Source organism: Channa argus, chromosome 1 (assembly GCF_033026475.1).
Source record: "Channa argus isolate prfri chromosome 1, Channa argus male v1.0, whole genome shotgun sequence".
NCBI lineage: Eukaryota > Metazoa > Chordata > Actinopteri > Anabantiformes > Channidae > Channa > Channa argus.
In genome coordinates this window covers 1,985,568-2,007,747 of record NC_090197.1, presented here as the reverse complement: position 1 = coordinate 2,007,747, position 22,180 = coordinate 1,985,568, and the positions used below count along the sequence as shown (strand labels likewise).

Sequence of the window (22,180 nt, the reverse complement as noted above, 5' to 3'; positions counted from 1 at the left end):
AACTTTAACATGAACGCATTGAGTTGCTGGCCTCTGATTGGCTCGTTAGACATTTGTGTGGAGGAGCAGGTGAACAGCACCTCACTGCATGAGATGTGTAATTATTTAATACTGTGTCCTTGACCTTTCTGTCCATTTGTCCTTTAGGGTTTCAGAGGCCGTCCTGCAGGGAGCTGGAGGCTCAGCTAACATTACGTTACCTACAATCTGTTTTTCTCCAGTCACTGGAAGGTTTTTACCAACAATCTCTGTTCTGCACAGAAATTGTTCTGCTAGTAATGTCTGTAATAACACTGGTTGTAGCAGGTGTTGTATATTTCTATAAAAGACAGTCGACTGATTTAGAGAATCATGTGACTTCTGAATGCACATCAAAAGTCCTTAGTGTCCATGTTAATCATATAAAACAATTGGGAATAAATTAATCAGATGCAGTTTTCTCACAATATGATAACTAAATGTAATGAATCCCCTTCTCCTGTCTTGAAACCTCCTTCTGTTTCACAATGAACTCAGAGGACAATGCAGATGTTCAGTTTTATGGCTGTGTGGTACAGTGATGTGAGCTGGTGGATGAACCCAGTGGTTAGAGACTGAAGAGCTGAGCTGCAGTGTTTTTGTGCTGACTCCACCTGGTGACCTTTGTTTTAGATCACACCTCTCTGTCACCTCATTTCCTACCTGAATACAGTGAATGTGAAATGACATCACACCATGTTAACTGTTGGGGACACAGCGCCATCTTGTGGTCAGTGTGGTCTGTTTCCCATCGCCTTCTGCAGAAGTTAAAATAAATGACCTGCATATCTTTAGTTTTGTTAAAAAGTAGTTTAAATCCTATATGTCAGACAACAGGAGCTAAAGGACAATACACACATTCAGATATAGCAGCAAAAAGTCAGACAGCATTTTACAAAGGTGTCTTATGAGTTTGCATGTTGTCCCTGTGTCTGTGTTGGTCCCCAATTGATTCCAATCAAAGTTAGTGACTCTGCTCAGACTCCAGCAGCATTTAGTGTCTTCCTGCTCTGATTCCTGCTTTTTAAAGCCACTGCACATGTTCAGTAGTGTTTCTCTCTCTGAGCCCAGTCACTGTCTGTTAGACTTTTCACTTTGTCAACAGGTTTCCTCACATCACTTTCAGCTTTGTCTCTCAGGAAAATGATTTGGTCTCTTTTCCTGCAGGTACAATGCCAGCGTTCATTCAAATGCAGCTGTTATGCAGTTTTTCTGCAGGCAGAACTTCATTCTGTTGTTGATGGAGAACAGGTGCAGCTTGAGCTCAAACCTACTCAGACCCCCTGTTGTAGCTAGATGCAGTATAATTGGTGTGTAGACAGTCACAGAATCACCCTGTATCCAGGTGCAGTAACTGCAACAGGAAAGATTCTATTCCCAGATTCTGAAGCTATAATTCTATGGAGTAATACAACTGTCCTCACAGTGAGTCTCGAGCTGCATCATGGGTGTTGATCTCTGTAAGCATATTTATGGAGATTTCTATTAGCATCATGCTCATACTGCATTCCTGCTAACACTGATGTATTCCACCTGTCACCACGTAGGGCCTGGCTGCACCCTTCATGCTCCAACTATCACACAACTTGTGCCTTGTTTCAGGGAACTAGAGGTTTGTACAGCAGTTGTTCATTCAAACAAAGATTTCTGTCATTTCATTCTATTTTCAGACTAACACTGATATAAATTAGTATTTGAACATGTTATTATCTTTTAACACAGATGTTAGTTTTTACCAATGACATCAATGAAAGTGTAGTAGAAACAAAACCTGTCTCACTCTTGTGTCAGTGTTGATCCGTCCACCCATTTCCCTTGATACTTTCCCCCTGAGTCTGGCTGTTCTGTCCACAGACCAATCCAGGACTCTGCATTCTTACTGAGCTCACTGACAATTTTCTAATAAATGACAAGAGACAAACACTTAATTGTGTTTCAGTTGTAAAGACATTTAGAAAATTTTTGAGCAGGGAAATAAATAAATGAGGATCCAGACTGACAGCAGGTCAGAAACAGATCCATCAAAGATCAAACACACACACACACACACACACACACACACACACACACACACACACACACACTGACACACACACACACACTCACCTGTTCCTCTTTGCTGTTGATAATCACCAGATCTGATCCTCTGCTCAGACAGAATGACCTGCTCTGATACCAACTTTTCTTCTCAGTGGACATAAAGTAACAGCTGCATCCAAACCTCATCCATCCTTCAGGACACAACTTCCCTTAATGTCCAGTTTTTAAACACACATTGGATGTTATTCAGTGTTTCACTGTATAAGTTAAGATCTTTAAACTAAACTTTATGGCACTGATTTTTAAGTGATACATAGCAAAACATCATCATTAAATAATTATAACTTGACGTAAAGACAGTTAAGTTATTGATTTGTTTTTATTTGATAAAAAATACATTACAAATTTAAAAGTTCTCAAACTTTCAGCTGTTTTACTTCATCCTGTAACTGGCTGTGATTGTAAATAAAACCTAAAGATTCAAACTAAAACTATAACGTAGACAGTGTGAATTATTACAGTATTTGCTTGGTTGTTCATAAATATTTCTTAGCTGCAATTTGGTCTTGGAGCTTGTGTTTTTCAAATGTCAGTAAAACATCTGGTAAGAAACAACATAATCAACATAATTCTGCTTTAAAAATGCTGAATGAATTCACCTGCTGTGCAATAATAAGTGTCACTGTCACTGTTTGTCTGATGTTCTCAGGTCGTTAAATGGTTCTAGATTTTTATAAAGCTGCAGATTCAGTATTAGATTCATAAGACTTGTAATGTCATTGTGCAGGTTTCGATGTTTCTTTCAGCTTCTTCACACAGTAAAAACTATATCGCTCCCAGTGTCATTAGAATTCAAAGACACAGCTAAATCACATCATCAAAGCTGTTTGTTGTTACTGTCTCAAATCTTCTCACCTTCAGTTTTTCTCTCTTAGCTGCTTTATTTCATCCTGTGGTTTTTACTAAGTGTTTTCTAACGGACCTGTAACTGACTGGAATCCATCAGTTATAAGCATTTACCTGCAATCTGATCCTGGAGCTGCTGGATTAAATTCTTTGACTGATTGTTGATGATGCTCAGGTTGTTGAATCTGTTCTGCAGGTTGTAGTTTTCAGAAGTGGCAAAAATATCTGGTGAGAAGCCAAAAAGCAAGAAAGGGGATCAATCAATATTCATTTTTAATTTACCTCCTGTGAATGGTTGAATATCACGATGCCTTTTCAGGCTAATTTAACGGATTTTGCCCGTCAACTGTCATTATTATGTCTTATGGACAGTACATGTTTTCTGCATCATCATAGCTGCTATTCTGTGCTTTGTTGTCACTGTTCAAGTCCATGTTGGTTGTGGAGGAGTCTGACAATGTCTGTGTGCAGGTCTAAACTCTGTCTCTTCATATCGTCATTTTTGTGTCCAACTCTAATCCAGTTTTTGCTACTTGTTCATTTTAACCAGGACATGAAATGTCCCACAGATGATATCACATATTGTCTACAGTGGCTGGAAAGTCAAGAAATGAAAAGGACCAAAACAAAAACAGGGCTGTGAAAATAAGATCCACAACTAGGGAATAAAAGTCCTCACGGCGTGTGATGATCCCAGCCAGAATCAGAAGATACAGAACTCCCAGAGACACTGTAAAAACTCTGAAACTGCTGTTTCTCCCAGCTGGAAGCTTCTTCTCACTGTGTGGTTCTACAGAGACAAAATCCACAGACACATTTATTTCAGAATTGTTGGCCCTTTCTTGACAGCAGTGTTCCAGTGTTCTCATGCTATTGAATGCATGGTTATCAGTCATTGTCACAGCCACAGTTATGCTTTAGTAGGTCACCTACTACCTAACGGCACAGTTGTTATGATCAAGATGTGAGGGGAAATGCTGACATCTAGTGGCCGTAGTCAGTCTTTGTAGAGAAGGTCGGGGTGGATATGAAGGCAACAAAACACAGGGCTTTGAAACCAGAGACAGCAGTTTGTGTCCTGTTTGCTGTGACACTGTCTTGAACATCAGCTTTCAGACCCTGTCTCACCCTGACCAAGCCAACATACAGGAGACTGTGGGTCCTTTTCTTTGACTGGAACAAGTCTCTCAGAGCTGAAGTCATTTAGAGAAATGATTCGAGGCTTACTAGGCAAACTAATTTTAGCCCAAACTCTTTTTCTCAGTCCACATCCTTCTCATTTTTGTTTCTAACCATAAGCATGTAGTTTTTGTAGCTAAAGTGAAGGACACAGTGACATCTAATATCCCCTGAAAGTCACCTACTGGCCTGCTGCCATGTGTGAAGGTGAACAAAATGGCCGTCGAACGGCACGATAACATCTGAAGCTGTTTCCCTTTAATGAAGTTCAGCTTCTTGTGGAAAACAAAGAGATTTAAACTCCAGAGGAACCAAATGACACCAAGTGACCTAATAATCTACTTTACTACACTAATCACCATCTTTGTTTTTAACAGCAGGAAAAGTGAAGAGGTTGTTTGAACCTAAAACTTCCTCACACTCTTTTCTAATATTCATCATTTTTATACTTACCAACATCATCACACTGATCTCCATCCTCCATCATCTCCACCTCCATGTTCTCTCTCTCTCCTCTGATATATTTCACCCTCAGATCAGACTCAGTTTGAATTTCTGTCGACATGTTGATGAACTAAAGAGCTAAAAACTAAGTGAACTTCTTTGTGACCAGTCTTCACTGTCTGATTCTGTCTGAGTCAGGCAGCTTTGAACAGAGAGCATCAAGGAAGTAGCAGCAAGACAAACCACAACCACTGACACTTTAAATACATTTGTGTTTGTCTGATAAAAATTTATTTTTGTGTTGTATATTTAATTGAATGACCATTTATTTATGATTTATATCTGGAAAACTTTAAAAGCTATTGAGAAACACAGATCTTGCTGACATGTCTTTAAATGTTGTTCCTGGTCATCGTGCTAAGATTTAAACATCATTAGCAAAACTTTGTGTGCCTGCATATGTGTGAAAAGCTGCCTTCCTGTCTCAACAATCAAACTAAATAAAAAAGTGTTTCTGACAGGAAATGTGATGAGTGAGCTGCTGTCACAGTTTGACCTTTAGGTTTGTGGACTTTGAACAGAATTACGTTTTAAATAAATGTAAAAATTACAGCTTAAAACATTGACAGAGCAAGTGGTGCAACGACTCACAATGGTCATGAATCTGAGAAATGTACCTACTCTCTAACAAACACAATAAAACACAGCTTTATTTATCCCGAATGCAACCACAAGGGGACACAAGCCAGTGTCTTCTTGTGTCAGTCCCAAGTCTGGTTACATGCAGAGGGTTGTGTCAGGTGTAAGAGAAATTTCAAAGTCTCTGTAACACTGTTTCACTGTTTTCACACTTCTCACAGACCCAGTATCAAACCTGCTTAAACCAGTGCTTCCTCACCTTTTGCTCCCCAGCAAGACATCATGTCTCTGGCCACACAAAGAAGTGTGTTAGGAAGATATCAACCATAAAACTACCTATATCTGAACATTTGATTCCTAGAAGGAAACCAGTACAGATGATAAGTCTCAAGGACTTAAAAGACAATGAAGACAAAAGGACAAAGTGACATGAACTTGCTAATTAGACTCCTGACCACATTGTACGAAGGTTGATTTGCATTGACTCATCCCTTTGTTCTTTGTGTGAACCCAGCTGTTGAGTTAAATGTATAAAAGGCTGAACAACCTACACATCTGGGTCAAATCTGATTTGACTCACTCTAGAGTCTAGTTCTGTTCTCTGCATGTTTCTGTGTTTTGCTGATTAAACTCACCATTATCATTCACTTGTTGCCTTTTGCCTCCTAACTTGCCTTACAGTTTTTGCCACAACATCAGGAAGGGCACCCGACGTGAAACACGTCAAATTAAAAATGCGAATCATGACTTTCACAGTGAAAATGAAAATATCAGTTGGGACCCGGGTTAATAATGACCGCCACCGGTGCTGTTGACCTACAGGGTACCGGTGGAAATTGGACTACTGTTGGTCGAAGAAGAAGAGGAGGAAGGTGTGTTCACAGGTAGAGAGAGAAGAGGGAAGCTAAGAATGTAGGACTGACAGTAGGGACTTTGAATGTTGGGACTATGACAGGGAAGAGAGTTGGTTGACATGATGCAGAGAAGGATGGTGGACATACTGTGTGTCCAGGAGACCAGGTGGAAAGGTAGCAAGGCCAGAAGCTTAGGAGCAGGGTTCAAGTTGTTCTACCATGGGTCAGATAGGAAGAGAAATGGAGTAGGAGTTATCCTGAAAGAGGAGTTTGTGAAGAATGTTCTAGAGGTGAAAAGAGCATCAGACAGGTTGATGATGCTGAAGCTGGAAATTGAAGGGGTGATGTTCAATGTTGTGAGTGGTTATCCTCCACAGGTAGGATGTGAGTTGAAGTGATGCAGAGCATCTCCAGAGATGAGAGAGTGGTGATTGGTGCAGAGTTCAATGGGCATGTAGGTGAAGGGAACAGAGGTGATGAGACTGTGATGTGCAGGTTTGGTCTTCAGGACAGGAACACAGAAGGACAGATGGTGGTAGACTTTGAAAAGAGGATGGAAATGGCTGTAGTGAACACTTTCTTCCAGAAGAGGCAGGAACATAGGGTGACGTATGTAAGTGTCAAGGAGAGGTGGCAGTAGAGTTTCTGACAGAGGTGAAGAAGGTGCAGGACTTTAAGTACTTAGGGTCAACGGTTCAGAGCAACGGTGAATGTGGAAAAGAGGTGAAGAGGCGAGTTCAGGCAGGTTGGAACGGGTGGAGAAAAGTGTCAGGTGTGTTGTGTGATAACAGAGTATCAGCAAGAATGAAAGGAAAGATGTTCAAGACGGTGGCGAGACCAGAGATGTTGTTTGGCTTAGAGACAGTGGCACTGAAGAAAAGACAGGAGGCAGAGCTGGAGGTAGCAGAGCTTAAGATGTTGAGGTTCACTTTGGGAGTGACGAGGATGGACAGCATCAGGAATGAGGACATCAGAGGGACAGCTCATGTTAGATGTTTCAGAGATAAAGTCAGAGAGGCCAGATTGAGGTGGTTTGGACATGTTCAGAGGAGAAATTGTGATTATATGGGTAGAAGGATGCTGAGGTTGGAGCTGCCAGGCAGGAGGTCTAGAGGAAGACCAAAGAGGAGATTTATGGTTTTAGTGAGAAGTTAGTTGGTGTGAGAGAAGAGGATGCAGAGGATAGAGTTAGATGGAGGCACATGATTCACTGTGGAGACACCTGAAAGGAAACAGTCCAAAGGAAAAGAAGAAAGATCTGTTGATGAACCACAGATCATAGACTCAGATTGTCTGTGATGAACTAGTCCCTGCTGTCTGAGACGTTTGGTGAGTTTCACTGCTGCAGTTCAGTTGATCATCTACTCCTGTGCTTGTTGGTATAAGAACAGTTTCTGACATTTGTACATCCTGTTAGTCAAATGTTGGTTTGCTGCTTCATCACAACTCAAGAAATGAACCAACGTTCATGTGTCTCTCAGGCTGCTGAAGTTTCACACTGACCTTAGTTGTGGTTTCTAATGCATGAGAACTGTAAACACTGTTTCCTGTTTCTCACAATGGAGTTTAGGGGAAAGTGTTTATTTAATGTGCAGAGAGGACGAATAAATAAACTGACCAATGACTTCAGATTTGGTGTGAGAGTGTAACATTGTCCTATAGACACACAGGAGTTGATCCAGTTTGTCATAAAATGCATCATGTTACTGTCACATTGTTAAAAATATTCAGAGCTGTTCATTCTTACATCGTGTGGACAGAGTGATGATCCCGACCATCAGCAGAAGACACAGCACTGCCAGACACAGAGCAGCAGATCTGAAAGACTTGTTTTGGACTGGAGGACGATTCAGACTGTGTGGTCCTACAGAAGACAAGAAAACCATCAGTCTCAGCTGTCATCATTTTACTGTTTGGTTCTGGTTGATGCTGAAACACTCAGGAAGGTGGTATCAAAACTGAAGTCTTCCACCTGTGCCTCGACCCAATTCCCACCTCCTTTGTCTTAAAAATGTTTTAACAAAGTTTGAACTATAGTCAATGACTCTCTTCAAATGGGTGTTTTCCCTACAGCCATGGTCCTCAGGAGACTCTGACCAACCCCCTGCTCTGATCTACAGTCTGTACAGTACTTATTACTTCACCCTGAGTAAAGGATTTGAAGTGGTACTAAGTACTGAGTTTGGGTATTTCTCCCATCTCTGCATAGACCAGACTTTTATAAATGCTCCTGTAAATGATCACAAAACCTGTTATTAGAAAAGCAAAGGTCCCCAAAGGGAAACCAAGATGAAATCAATTACTGTAATGCACTGATGATCCAAAACTACAGCAGCTCGCCTCATTAATAATCAGCCAAAAAGGACTAATGTCACACCACTCTTCAGATCTCTGCACTGGCTTCCTGTAGCTTCCTGCATTAGGTTCAAATCTTTGTCTCTTGCCTACAAAGTGGTCAACCCAACATTACTTAATCAAACCGAACACATTCACAAATAAATACCAGGATGTATAACTTAAACTCCAAATCCAAAACAGAAAATGAGTAAAATAAAAGGGCTTCTCACTTGTACTGTGGCGACCTGGTGCTGAATATTTATAGTGAATTATTGGGGGTGAATGAAGAAAGACTCTCCACCTTGTCCAATCAGGTGGTGACAATTAATTCAAATGGACCAATCTGTGAACACCACCTGTGGCTCATCCCTCACACACACACACACACACACACACACACACACACACACACACACACACACACGGATACACACACACGGATACACACACACGGATACACACACACACACACACACACACACACACACACACACACACACACACACAACATGAGGAGGAGGAGGAGAGACAACAAAACAATTATTCCCAAACAACAACACCACAAACAATGAGCCAGGTCATAACACTGGTGGTTCCAGCACATCACCAAAGACACTAAGCAAAACTCTCCTGCTCCGTCATCATGGAATGATCTACCAAACTCTGCTTGCTCAGCAGCCTCATTCCCAATATTCAAAAAATGCTGAAAACAGAACTCTTCTCCAACAAGCAGTGAAATCTTTAAAAAAAACTTCCTGTCTGTTCTTCCTTGCACTTGCATCTTATGAAACAGAAACACGTCTTCTCATAGAACTTTGCTCTGGTGTTTTCACCTCAACTTCTACCTCACTTGTACGTCACTTTGGATAAACTTGATTTGTATTTGTATGATGTGGAACAGGAACTGACAAAGATGACTGATTTCTTCAAATATTAAGATTTTTGTTCCCACAGTTCAGTGATATAATCCCTCTGCACCTGCCAACAGGTAGCGTGACCCTGTCTTGTTGAGCAAACTGCTCCAGCTGTGTCAGGTTTGAAGAGGAGTGTGATATTTGCAGCTTAACCACAGGAACATCAAAATGCTTGGATATGGTCGTATAGACTTTACCACTGATGTTTGACTTTCTAAAGATGATGATTTGTAGTAATAAAAAATTATCTGTTGTAGCAAAAAGTGGTAGCAGTAGCTCAGTCAGCAGAGTGGCCACCTACCAACCATAGGGTCAGTGGTTTGCGCCTGTTGAAGTCTCCCTGGACAAGACACTGAATCCAAAATATCCACCCATCCAAGAATAATTTATAATTTGGATTTAAAGTCACAGTTAATTGTGTGTCCAATGCAACCGCAAGGGGGCACAAGCCAGTGTCTTCTTGTGCCAGTCCCAAGTCTGGATAAATGCAGAGGGTTGTGGCAGGAAGGGCATCTGACGTAAAACACATGCTAAATTAAACATGCAAATCGTGACAATGACTTCCATACCGGATCGGTCGGGGCCCGGGTTAACAACGACCGCCACCGGTGCTGTTGACCTACAGGGTACCGGTGGAAATTGGACTACTGTTGGTCGAAGAGGAAGAAGAAGAGGAGGAAGGTGTGTTCGTAGGCAGAGAGAGAAGAAGAAAGCTAAGAATGTAGGACTGACAGTAGGGACTTTGAATGTTGGTACTATGACAGAGAAGCATAGAGAGTTGGTTGACATAATGCAGAGAAGGAAGGTGGACATACTGTGTGTCCAGGAGACCAGGTGGAAAGGTAGCAAGGCTTGAAGCTTAGGAGCAGGGTTCAAGTTGTTCTACCATGGGTCAGATAGGAAGAGAAATGGAGTAGGAGTTATCCTGAAAGAGGAGTTTGTGAGGAATGTTCTAGAGGTGAAAAGAGTATCAGACAGGTTGATGAGTCTGAAGCTGGAAATTGAAGGGGTGATGTTCAATGTTGTGAGTGGTTATGCTCCGCAGGTAGGATGTGAGTTAGAAGAGAAGGAGAAATTCTGGAGTGAGTTAGATGAAGTGATTCAGAGCATCTCCAGAGGTGAGAGAGTGGTGATTGGTGCAGATTTCAATGGACATGTAGGTGAAGGGAACAGAGGTGATGAGACTGTTATGGGCAGGTTTGGTCTTCAGGACAGGAACACAGAAGGACAGATGGTGGTTGACTTTGCAAAGAGGATGGAAATGGCTGTAGTGAACACTTTCTTCCAGAAGAGGCAGGAACATAGGGTGACGTACAAGAGCGGAGGTAGAAGCACTCAGGTGGACGACATCTTGTGTGGACGCTGTAATCTGAAAGAGATCAGTGACTGTAAAGTGTTGGTAGGGGAGAGTGTAGCCAGACAACACAGGATGGTGATGTGTAAAATGATGCTGGTGGTGAGGAAGATGAAGAGGACAAAGGCAGAACAGAGGACGAAGTGGTGGAAGTTGAAAAAGGAAGAATGTCGTGTAGTTTTCAGGGAGGAGCTGAGACAGACTCTGGGTGGTTTGGAGGTGCTTCCAGATGACTCGACCACTTAAGCTAATTTGATCAGGGAGACAGGTAGGAGGGTACTCGGTGTGTCATCTGGAAAGAGGAAAGTGGACAAGGAGACTTGGTGGTGGAACGAGGAAGTCCAGGAGTGTATACAGAGAAAGAGGTTAACTAAGAAGAAGTGGGACACTGAGAGGACTGAAGAGAGTAGACAGGAGTACAGGGAGATACAGCGTAAGGTGAAGGTAGAGGTGGCAAAGGCCAAACAAAGAGCATATGAGGACTTGTATGTTAGGTTGGACACTAAAGAGGGACAGGTGGATTTGTACAGGTTGGCCAGACAAAGAGACAGAGATGGGAAGGATGTGCAGCAGGTTAGGGTGATTAAAGATAAGGCTGGAAATGTATTGACAGGAGTGTGATGGGAAGATGGAAGGAGAACTTTGAAGAGTTGATGAACGAGGAAAATGTAAGGGAACGAAGAGTAGAAGAGGTGACTGGTGTGGAGCAGAAAGTAGCAAAGATTAGTAAGAGTGAAGTGAGAAGGACATTGAAGAGGATGAAGAGCGGAAAGGCAGTTGGTCCTGATGACAAACCTGTGGAGGTATGGAAGTGTCTAGGAGAGGTGGCAGTAGAGTTTTTGACTAGTTTGTTTAACAAGATCCTGGAGAGTGAGAGGATGCTGAGATGCAGTATTTGCTTTGAGGACGCTGATGGAGAAGTACAGAGAAGGTCATAGGGAGTTGCATTGTGTCTTTGTAGATTTAGAGAAAGCGTATGACAGGGTGCAGAGAGAGGAGCTGTGGTATTGTATGAGGACGTCTGGAGTGGCAGAGAAGTATGTTAGAGTTATGCAGGACATGTATGAGAGCTGTAAGACAGTGGTGAAGTGCTGCAGGTGTGACAGAGGAGTTCAAGGTGGAGGTGGGTCTGCATGAAGGATCAGCTCTGAGCCCCTTCTTGTTTGCTCTGGTGATGGACAGGCTGACAGATGAGGTTAGACAGGAATCTCCATGGACTATGATGTTTGCAGATGACATTGTGATTTGTAGTGAGAGCAGGGAGCAGGTGGAGGAAAATCTAGAGAGGTGGAGGTCTGCTCTGGAAAACAGAGGAATGAAGCTTAGCCGCAGCAAGACAGAATACATGTATGTCAATGAGAGGGACCCAGGTGGAACGGTGAGGTTACAGGGAGCAGAGGTGAAGAAGGTGCAGGACTTTAAGTACTTAGGGTCAACGGTTCAGAGCAACGGTGAGTGTGGAAAAGAGGTGGAGAGGCGAGTGCAGGCAGGTTGGAACGGGTGGAGAAAAGTGTCAGGTGTGTTGTGTGATAAAAGAGTATCAGCGAGAATGAAAGGAAAGGTGTACAAGACGGTGGTGAGACCAGAGATGTTGTTCGGCTTAGAGACAGTGGCACTGAAGAAAAGACAGGAGGCAGAGCTGGAGGTAGCAGAGCTTAAGATGTTGAGGTTCTCTTTGGGAGTGACGAGGATGGACAGGATCAGGAATGAGGACATCAGAGGGACAGCTCATGTTAGATGTTTCAGAGATAAAGTCAGAGAGGACAGATTGAGGTGGTTTGGACATGTTCAGAGGAGAAATTGTGATTATATGGGTAGAAGGATGCTGAGGTTGGAGCTGCCAGGCAGGAGGTCTAGAGGAAGACCAAAGAGGAGATTTATTTATTAGAGTTAGATGGAGACACATGATTCACTGTGGAGACTCCTGAAAGGGAAAGAAGAAGTTAATTGTGTGTCCAAAGACAGCGTCTATTGACCAGGTAGAAGAAACCAAACGACCACAGAGAGAAGTGGCTGAAGCAGACAGAACAAAGTGTTATGGTCAAGAGAGACCTATTATGATGACTGTGCAGGAGTTTGGTGACGTTTTCAAAAAGTACAATTAGTCCAGGATACAGTTAAATGGTAAGAGAAGAAGTGACATTATCAGAACACACAAAGCTTCAGGTTGTGCACTGGTAAAGGACAGGATGTGTTTTTCCTGCTTTGTCTCCTAAGAAATATGTCATTTACTAAAACCAAATGTTCTGTAGCATCATAACATAGTAGTTATGGAAATAAATGTAATACAAAGCACATATTGAGCCCTGTCTGCTAAAACCACCAGACACCAGAACAGTTTCTTTCCTCAGGCCATCACATCCATTTACATCTGACCTCATCTCTTTCTACATTGCTGCTATCCACACTCTACTGGACACACTGGACATAGTCCTACTCAAACTGAACACATTGTAATTGTCATTGTTACATTGTCTGTATCATTTACTCTTTGAACACGTCCTTGACAGCTGCCAACGACTGAAGCAAACTTCAGAAACTAAAGCAAGACAACAAGGAAATGAAAACGAGCAGTGGTTTGTCGTCAGATACGGAACATTTAATAACTAATACTGATTTAAAAAGCAGTTTAAGAAATATTACACTGATTACACTGTTGGGTTCTAACAAGTACTGAGATGTTGTATTATCATAAAAACATTTCCCAGAAACAGTGGGTGGTGGCTGTTTATTCTATTGATTAGTGATGATTTCCCACTTACCTCCTTCCTGTGGCTGAAAATCAGTCTGCTCCTCTTCAATACTGTCTAGATTATCATAAATATCCACGTCATTTTCCACCCAAGCTGTTCCACCTTCCTCCACCTTACTGTTGTATCTCACCTTCTTGGAAAAATCTGGATTGGCGTAAATAGCTGACGACATCTTGAGACTGAGACAGAACAGTGGCTGAACTTCACATACGCTGCTATTGAAGCTGTAAATACAATAATAAAATCTACTTTTCTGTTGCTGTCAGGGTTTTATGTCCAACCATTTGTCTTTAGAGAAAATCAAGGAAGTAACAAAAAAACCACAGACACATTTTTTTTTATTCATGAGACTGTGGGATAAAAATAACTTGTAGCTGCAGTTTGTGGTTTTCTTTACTTCAACTAAGAGACTGTGTTGTCCAGTTTTTAGATTTGAACCTGATACAAAACTGTATTTGCAAGACTGAAGACAACTTCATTTTGATCATAAGTTTAAAAATATGAAGGTTTTTGTCAGAAATATCAATGTGTGCAGATGTTCACACACAGGATTAACAAGACAGAATTAAACAGGAAATACTTCTTTCTTGTTAAAGAACTGAAACTTCATCTCTTGCAACATAGTTTTACTGCTGTTAGACAGGTCACCATGACGACTGTGGTCAGAGTGTGATGTTTCCACTACTGCAACCATCAGGCCAAATATACATAAACTGTATAATACTCACAAAGTAGCTTCCTGAACTTTTTTCATGTTTGACAAACTGTTTTAAGTTTCATTACTGTTCAGACTCTAAGAACAGCACAAATACTCCAACACAGTGTGTTTTATTTCCAGAGGTGGTAGAAGTACAAAATAGTAATTTTACAAGTAAAAACACAAATATTTCCTTTATAAAAAAAAGTACTTCACTCCAAGTTTAGCTTCAAATCATTTACTCCAGCTAAAGAACCAAGTACATGCTCTGAAATGTACTGAAAGTACAGTAGTACAGTTTTAAACAGTATTTGATCAGATGGTCTCTTCAATATTTAAATTCAGCTCTATATAGCATCAATTCACATCATAGTCATCTCAAAGTCAAGACTATGCAGATATGTAGAGGAAACCAACACATTCTCATGCAGTTCACTGTGTTGTCTGCATGAGGTTGTTCATAATTTCATATAAAGTGTGTTTAGTATTTGAGTGGTACAGCATTGGGGTATTGAAGTATTGACGTCTGGGATCACAGATGAGAGGTGAGAGGTGCACTGTGGGCCTTCTGTGAGTTGGTCTGTGTCCTCACAAATCCATGAAAATCTAGCCAGTGTGTGAACAGTGTTTTGTCCTGACAACAGTGTGTGATCCAAAGGCTGCTAAGATGTTTGCTTTGTTATCCAGTCAAAGTGCTGGTTGTGTGTCAAATGACAGAGCAGCCTGTTCTGACTCCTATGGCATCAAAGTGCTGCTTAGTCCAGTCCAGGTTTTCAGTAAGTACAATAAAAACCCAGACACTAATAATTTTGAAAGATGGTACAAGAAGAACTTGATCACAGGAGACCAGAGTTTGACTCTAGTGAGTGATGTTGTGCTCTGTAATAATCGTTACACAGCGTGATGCAAGTGGTTCCTATAGTAAGAAAGTATGTGTGTGATGATGTCACTGCGTGTGATGATGTCACTGTGTGTGATGATGTCACTGTGTGTGATGATGTCACTGCATTTGATGATGTCACTGTGTGTGATGATGTCACTGTGTGTAACGTTTTGTTTTAATCTAATTATTCTTATAACTTGATCTACTCTGAACTTTTGTACCTAACACAGTTTAGTGTGAACATAAAGTCTTTCCAGGTCATGGAGCCTCCAACAGAGACGTCACATTGTACCTGTGGTTTCAATACGAAACGCAAACGGATGTAAAGAAGCCTCATTATCTGACGCTGTGTGTTGGACAGACAGGTGGACGCCTGAATGAAAAGGTTGTTTAGCATTTGTTTTAACTATTCAGGACAAAGTGCATCATCGTCACTGTTTGTCCCTAGTAGACAGTTTATGGCTAATTAGAGAACAACAGGAGAGAGAAGATTTTCCCATTTAAAGAAAGCAGCATGATGTGTAGACACACGTCTGCATTCAAACTGAATTAGACTTTGTTACTGCAGAACTGATCCAGTGAGCATCATTCTGAGGTGAACTAGACCAAGTAACATGAACATGTGACACAGAATGAACAAGTCAACAAATGTGAGATGACTCTGAGGATCAGGAAGAACATTTCAGAGTTTGACAAACAGCTTCATCCCAACACTACACACGTCTCTGTCATCAGAGGAAGCAGCAAATCTATTTCTCACAGATCCACTTTCTAACATGATTATATCCCTGTGTTGTCCATTGTCCCTGTTGATCACAGCCAACTGCAGCAGTCCAGACTGTGGGATTGTCCACTGGACTCGTTGCCCAGAACCTGTGGGACAACATTTGGTTTTCTGTGAGACTCCTGATTATTTTCACCTTTAAATAAACTTAACTCTCACTTTGAATATGTCCAACATTTTTAGTAATTCAATCTATGGGAATTTTTAGAAACCTGAAAACACAAAGGATTATGGGTAAAGGTCTGATCCCAGATGTGTAATGAAATCATCCCCTACTCACCACGTAGTGTGTTGTTATACTACACAGTCTGTAAATTCAATTGAATTTTCATCTCAACTTTATTTATATGTCACCAATTCACAACATGGTCGTCTCAAGGCTCTTTACAGAAATCAAGACTGTACAGATATGTAGAGAAAACCCAACAGACCCTGAGCCCCTTTCAGACATGCACTGGAATTCAGACATTTCTCAGACTTTATCTGTGTGTCTGTGTGAACGCAAACACCCAAGTCTGTTGGCCCTGACATTACCCACATTTTACCAGCCAGCTCCCTGATGCAAAGTCCCGATTATCTCCACCCGAGCTCATTTGTGAATAGAGGAGGTAAAACTCCAGAGGATTCACCGTGAGTGAGTGGGCGTGTTGATGACGTCCACTTCCTGCGACTGTCGCAAAACCGGCCAAATACAAATAACTGAAGGTGAAGAACTGTGTGTTTGCGTTCACACATCCTGAAAGAGGCTGAAGAGAATCCAGCTAAACCCGTTTATCTGATTAAAGACTTTTGCTGTAAATTTTTTCCAAACTTTGATTCAATACAACAACTAACAAGCATAAAATGATTTTTAACATGTTCACTGTCCTGCCTCATAACACATGGTTCAATTCTGTGATGAAAATGTAATAAAAACCAAACTGGTCTCACGTTTTTGTCTGTGTGGATCCATCAACCCAATTCCACTGATATTTTCCTGATGTCCATTTGGTCTTTAAACCGATCCAGGACTCTTCATTCATGTTCAGCTTGGTGACAAAGTCCTAATAGTTGAGAAAAGGCAATAATCATTTCTGCACTGAATCTGTGTCAACACAGGGTGTAAATCACACAAAGTCCAAAAACAGATGAAAATCAGCTCCTTTTCAATATTTTGACTGATCAGAATTTATTGTTTTCCTCTAAATTCTGAAGCTTTTGGCTTTTTATCCACTGAGTAGTATTTGAATCAATGAAAGGTTGATTTGATTTCTCAATTTTATTTTCAGTTTCAGTAAAAAAATGTGTTTTCGTCCTGGTTATGATGGTTTCTATCACCCAATTTTACCTTTTATTTAACTAAATTTCTAATCAAGAGAATATAAACAGCTCTTTTTTTAAATGTGCAACTTGGTCATTTCTTCCTCTGTTAATCAAACTAATTTGAAATTCTTCTTTATCACTAAAACACATTTTACTACATTTGTATAAACGACTTTTCTGTTCTGCTGTAAATGTCAGTAATAAAACGATGAAATAAACTACAGAGTCTTAAAAAGAAAAAGAGAAAAAGAACATTATCTCCACCTGTTCAAACCCCCGAACATGATGAATGTACATGAGCAGCAGTGGATCTGAACACTGATCCAGTCCACACACACAGATCAGGTTGAGTTACAGTCACTTTACTAGAATCAATGATCAATGAACAGGTTTCAAATTCTACAGCCTGAAAACTGTTAAACCAGGAAGATAAACCACCAGTGTCCAGACAGGAAGCAGGTCACACACACACACAAACACACACACACACACACACACACACACTCACCTGTTCCTCTTTGCTGTTGATAATCACCAGATTTGATTCTCTCTTCTCACAGTCTGTTTGGCTGTTAGACCAAGTTTTCTTCTCAGATGATTTAAAGTAACAACTGCTTCCAAATCGTGTCCATTCTTGAGAACACAGTTTGTCTTAATGTGAAACAATTGTTCAAAAAAAGCATCATCATTAGCAAAATGATACAAATAGTCATTTCCTTGTTAACATTGTCCCTCTGAGGTTTTTAATGCTGTAATAATTAGAAGTAAAGTCAGCAACAAAATGAAACAACTATATGAAAAAGTAAAGACATGTTTATGTCATAACACATTAGAACATTTCTGGTGTTTAGTGTCTGTTTTTTACATTTATCAACTTTTTCAGCTGCTTTATTTCACCCTGTAACTCACTGACTATGAGTCTGGAGAAAACCAACTATATCAAACGTGTCATGTGTTAAAGTGCAGGTGAAGCTGAATCTTTTGCTTGGTGATTTTCAAACATTTTATAAAACATTTCATACGTCAAAGTTTGTCCTGGAGCTTTTTCACTTTATTCTGTAACTTGCCACACGTGTTGTTCAGGTTGTTGAGTTTCTTCTCCAGTTGCTTCTTTTCTGAAGTGACTATAACATCTGGTGGGAAACAACCAAACCACAAACAGATCAAAACACTCTTCTTAATAACAAAACAGCATCGTGATTATGATTTAAGCATGTTCAAATATGAATCAATGGAATTTAAATGAATGCTGTTGTCCTTTAACCTGCTGGGTGATGACCTCTCACATGGAGTCATAGTAGCTCAACTAGCAGGTAACAAGAAGTTTTTGCTTTAACAAGACATTTTGTGCCAAATGAAGACAAAAATGAAAGTGCAGCCAAAATAATCCCATGATTCAAATCCCTGAAAGCAACAGTTTATTTGACTAACTGACTGAATTCATGGTGAAGTGTGGAGCCTACAGAGACAAACGAACCATTTCACACTGAAGAAGAGAGACTGCATAAAGGCCAGTATCAGGAAAAAACAGCTTTGGCATTGAACATCTAACTATATCAATAGAGCCCCAGAATAAAGCTACTGAACACATGGTTGGTGCTTGGAGAGCAGCAGCACCAGCCAGGTCCAGTGTTTCCCAGTCAGGTGATTCCTGGAGTGAATCAGGAATCAGGTTAACAACAGTGTTAAAATGTGTTTGCTGTTGCAGTTTCCGTGATTTCTAACAGATTTTGTGGTTTAAAGAGGCTTTAATTAAGATAACAGGACGTCCAAAGGTTTAGAATAAAGCTCCTCACAGACAGAGACACTGTAAATGATCTGAAGCTGCTGTTTGTGACAGCTGGAAGCTTCTTCTCACTGTGTGGTTCTACAGAGAGAGAAACCTTTTCATTCGGGACGATTTCCCCTGATTATTTTCATCTGCTTTTCACCTCTTCACCAAAAAGTGACGTCATGATGACTCAGACGAGATCAGCATGTTTGCTGTGCAGTTACAGGAACTGTGGTGGATGCTAATGTCATTTGTTGTAATACTTATCACTAAAACTCACCAGCTTCTTGTGATCCAACATCATCACGCTGATCTCCATCCTCCATCATCTCCACCTCCATGTTCTCTCTCTCTCCTCTGATATATTTCACCCTCAGATCAGACTCAGTTTTTAGCTCTTTAGTCCATCAACACGTCGAAACAAATTCAAACTAAGTGAACTTCTTTGTGAGCAGTCTTCACTGAGTCAGGCAGCTTTTAGCAGAGAGCATCACGTCTTCATGCTACGATATAAGCTTCACTAGCAGAACTGTGTGTGTCTATTGTAATAGAAATTTTTCCTCTTGGAAGAATTGTAGACAGAAATCAGCGTGATGAACCATCTCACTTTAATACATGCCGGCATGGAGAAGAACACATGGATGTTGAGTGTTGTTTCTGACTTGTATCTCTCAAACCCCTTCTATTTATACTTAAACCCAAGAAAGGAACCACACTCACAAAACATAAATGAAGAAACCAGGTGCATGCAGTTGACAGTCATCACTCTTGTCCTTTTCTAGATTATCTGAAGATATCAGTAACAAAGTCAATAAAACCCTTTTATTACCCTCTTTTAGATCTTGCGACCCCAGGACTCACTATCTGCTACATTGCTTTGGGCCTTGTAACAACAAAGTGCCTGCTGTGATCTCAAACATTCCTCAAAACACGACCCAGCCTATGATCTCTTGTCCTCTTTGTGACCTCTTCAATAGCCCATCTTGGTTGATTGTTTGCTAATTATCTAACCATATGACTAAATTTACTTTCTTCCCCCACACTATCACACCTGCGTGTAAGTTCATTGTAACTCAGTGATGTCAGCATCACCACCTGCTGCTACAGCATCAGAATAACTGTGCTGTGCTTTGTGGAGTTTGTGACGTCAGGATCTGTTTGCTGCAATAAATCAACCACTAGATGTCACTAGGATATAATGAGCTCTTCAATGAGGCTTCATGACATGAAACTACTGGCTGTGAAGCCTCAACAGCTGAATGAGGCTTCATTATCTCATCACTCGTCTGTCTGCTCAGCACCACACATTTTTACAAACTAAATGCTTCCTGCTCTGGTTGGAACCTTTTTCTACGTGGTTAGTTCACTGTCCTGTCACACATTCAACAATTTCTGTTGATAAACATGTGCACTGACCTGATTGGTCACGTGACCCAGCTACTGCTTGGTATTTTAGTTGATGTCAGAAACAGAGGAATCTGTCACAGAATGTGTTTATGATTTCTCTTATAGAGGAAATATCGTTACTTCAACAGCTTCTGATTTTGTGATGTTTAACCAATTTAACTGCTAAAGCTAAAACTCTGAAGGTGAAAAATACCGAAGAAGAGAGAGAGGTGGAGATGTTAGAGGATGGAGATGATGCTGGATCACAATGAGCTGATGTTTGGTGTTAGTATGTGGGAATTTGAACAACTTTTACCTCAAAAAACAAATGACATCATGGTCTATTCCACTTCCTGTGACACGATGAACTTGTCTGACTCGTTATCGCTTGATGTCATTTGGTTCCACTGGAGTTTGAAAGTCTTTGTTCTCACCAAGCAGATGAAGATAATTAGGTGAAAAGAGGCTCCACAGTTCAGAATCATCCCTCAGCAATGCTTAATAAAAATGATATTCAGTGTATTTTAACTGTAAGAAGCTTCTACCTCCATCATTCATGAACCTTTTTGTCTTTTCTTTAAATCACTGACTTCCTCTGTCTGTCTGCATGGACTCTGCTCTTAGTTTGTCTCTGCAGGTTCTTTCATGATACAGGCAAATAGAACAGGATCTTGCTTCACGCTACAGGAATATTTTCATACAGTTTCCTCGTTTGTCTGAGGTCAAAACTGTGACTTCTGTTAAAAAAGGAAGTGAAACAGCTGATGAACAAAATGTGGGAAGTTATGAAATAAACAGCAAATATCACATTTCTATGTTTACATGTTATTTATCAACAAATTTAAGTTTATTCTTTGCTCAGAGAATATTTCAGTCCACAGCAAAATCAATGTTATAATGAATGAGATGAAATCACAGAAAAGTTGAGTCATCTCATGTCATCAGCTGAGCTTCATGACGCATTTGCACACAGTTGTTTTCTGACGGTGGAGTTTTGTTAGAAAGGCTTCAGTTAACAGACAGTGTGAAGAGGTGGAATAATGACAGTGAGCAGTGGCTTTAAATAATGTGGGACTTCTTCTTTTCCTTTCGGCTGCTCCCTTTCAGGGGTCGCCACAGCGAATCATGTGCCTCCATCTAACTCTGTCCTCTGCATCCTCTTCACTCACACCAACTAACTTCATGTCCTCCCTCACTACATCCATAAATCTCCTCTTTGGTCTTCCTCTAGACCTCCTGCCTGGCAGCTCCAACCTCAGCATCCTTCTACCGATATATTCACAGTTTCTCCTCTGAACATGTCCAAACCACCTCAATCTGGCCTCTCTGACTTTATCTCCAAAACATCTAACATGAGCTGTCCCTCTGATGTACTCATTCCTGATCCTGTCCATCCTCGTCACTCCCAAAGAGAACCTCAACATCTTAAGCTCTGCAACCTCCAGCTCTGCCTCCTGTCTTTTCTTCAGTGCAACAGTCTCTAAGCCGAACAACATTGCTGGTCTCACCACCGTCTTGAACACCTTTCCTTTCATTCTCGCTGATACTCTTTTATCACACAACACACCTGACACTTTTCTCCAGCCGTTCCAACCTGCCTGCAGTCGCCTCTTCACCTCTTTTCCACACTCACCGTTGCTCTGAACCGTTGACCCTAAATACTTAAAGTCCTGCACCTTCTTCACCTCTGCTCCCTGTAACCTCACCGTTCCACCTGGGTCCCTCTCATTCACACACATGTATTCTGTCTTGCTGCGGCTAAGCTTCATTCCTCTGTTTTCCAGAGCAGACCTCCACTTCTCTAGATTTTCCTCCACCTGCTCCCTGCTCTCACTACAAATAACAATGTCATCTGCAAACATCATAGTCCAGGGAGATTCTTGTCTAACCTCATCTGTCAGTCTGTCCATCACCAGAGC

General features: G+C 41.0%; 1 protein-coding gene across 5 annotated transcripts; it reads right to left on the bottom strand.

The window, feature by feature from the left end:
- Positions 1 to 1,242: 1,242 nt before the first annotated feature.
- On the bottom strand, positions 1,243 to 13,828 carry LOC137099766 (CD209 antigen-like protein A). 5 transcript variants are annotated; one of them, XR_010910807.1, is made up of 5 exons: positions 13,448 to 13,828; positions 7,828 to 7,944; positions 3,079 to 3,754; positions 2,125 to 2,267; positions 1,243 to 1,917 (listed from the first exon to the last, which is right to left on the bottom strand). XR_010910807.1 is itself a non-coding variant. In XM_067477021.1 (5 exons), exons 1-5 carry the CDS (start codon positions 13,608 to 13,610, stop codon positions 1,795 to 1,797), a joined length of 657 nt encoding a protein of 218 aa, XP_067333122.1. In that variant the 5' UTR covers positions 13,611 to 13,822; the 3' UTR covers positions 1,243 to 1,794. The 5 variants fall into 5 exon arrangements, 3 of the variants coding, with proteins under 3 accessions (XP_067333122.1, XP_067333131.1, XP_067333139.1); XM_067477021.1 differs by having other exon boundaries at positions 3,079 to 3,189; positions 13,448 to 13,822; XM_067477030.1 differs by lacking the exons at positions 7,828 to 7,944; positions 13,448 to 13,828 and having other exon boundaries at positions 3,079 to 3,189; positions 3,644 to 4,741.
- Between the last annotated feature and the right edge of the window lie 8,352 nt (positions 13,829 to 22,180).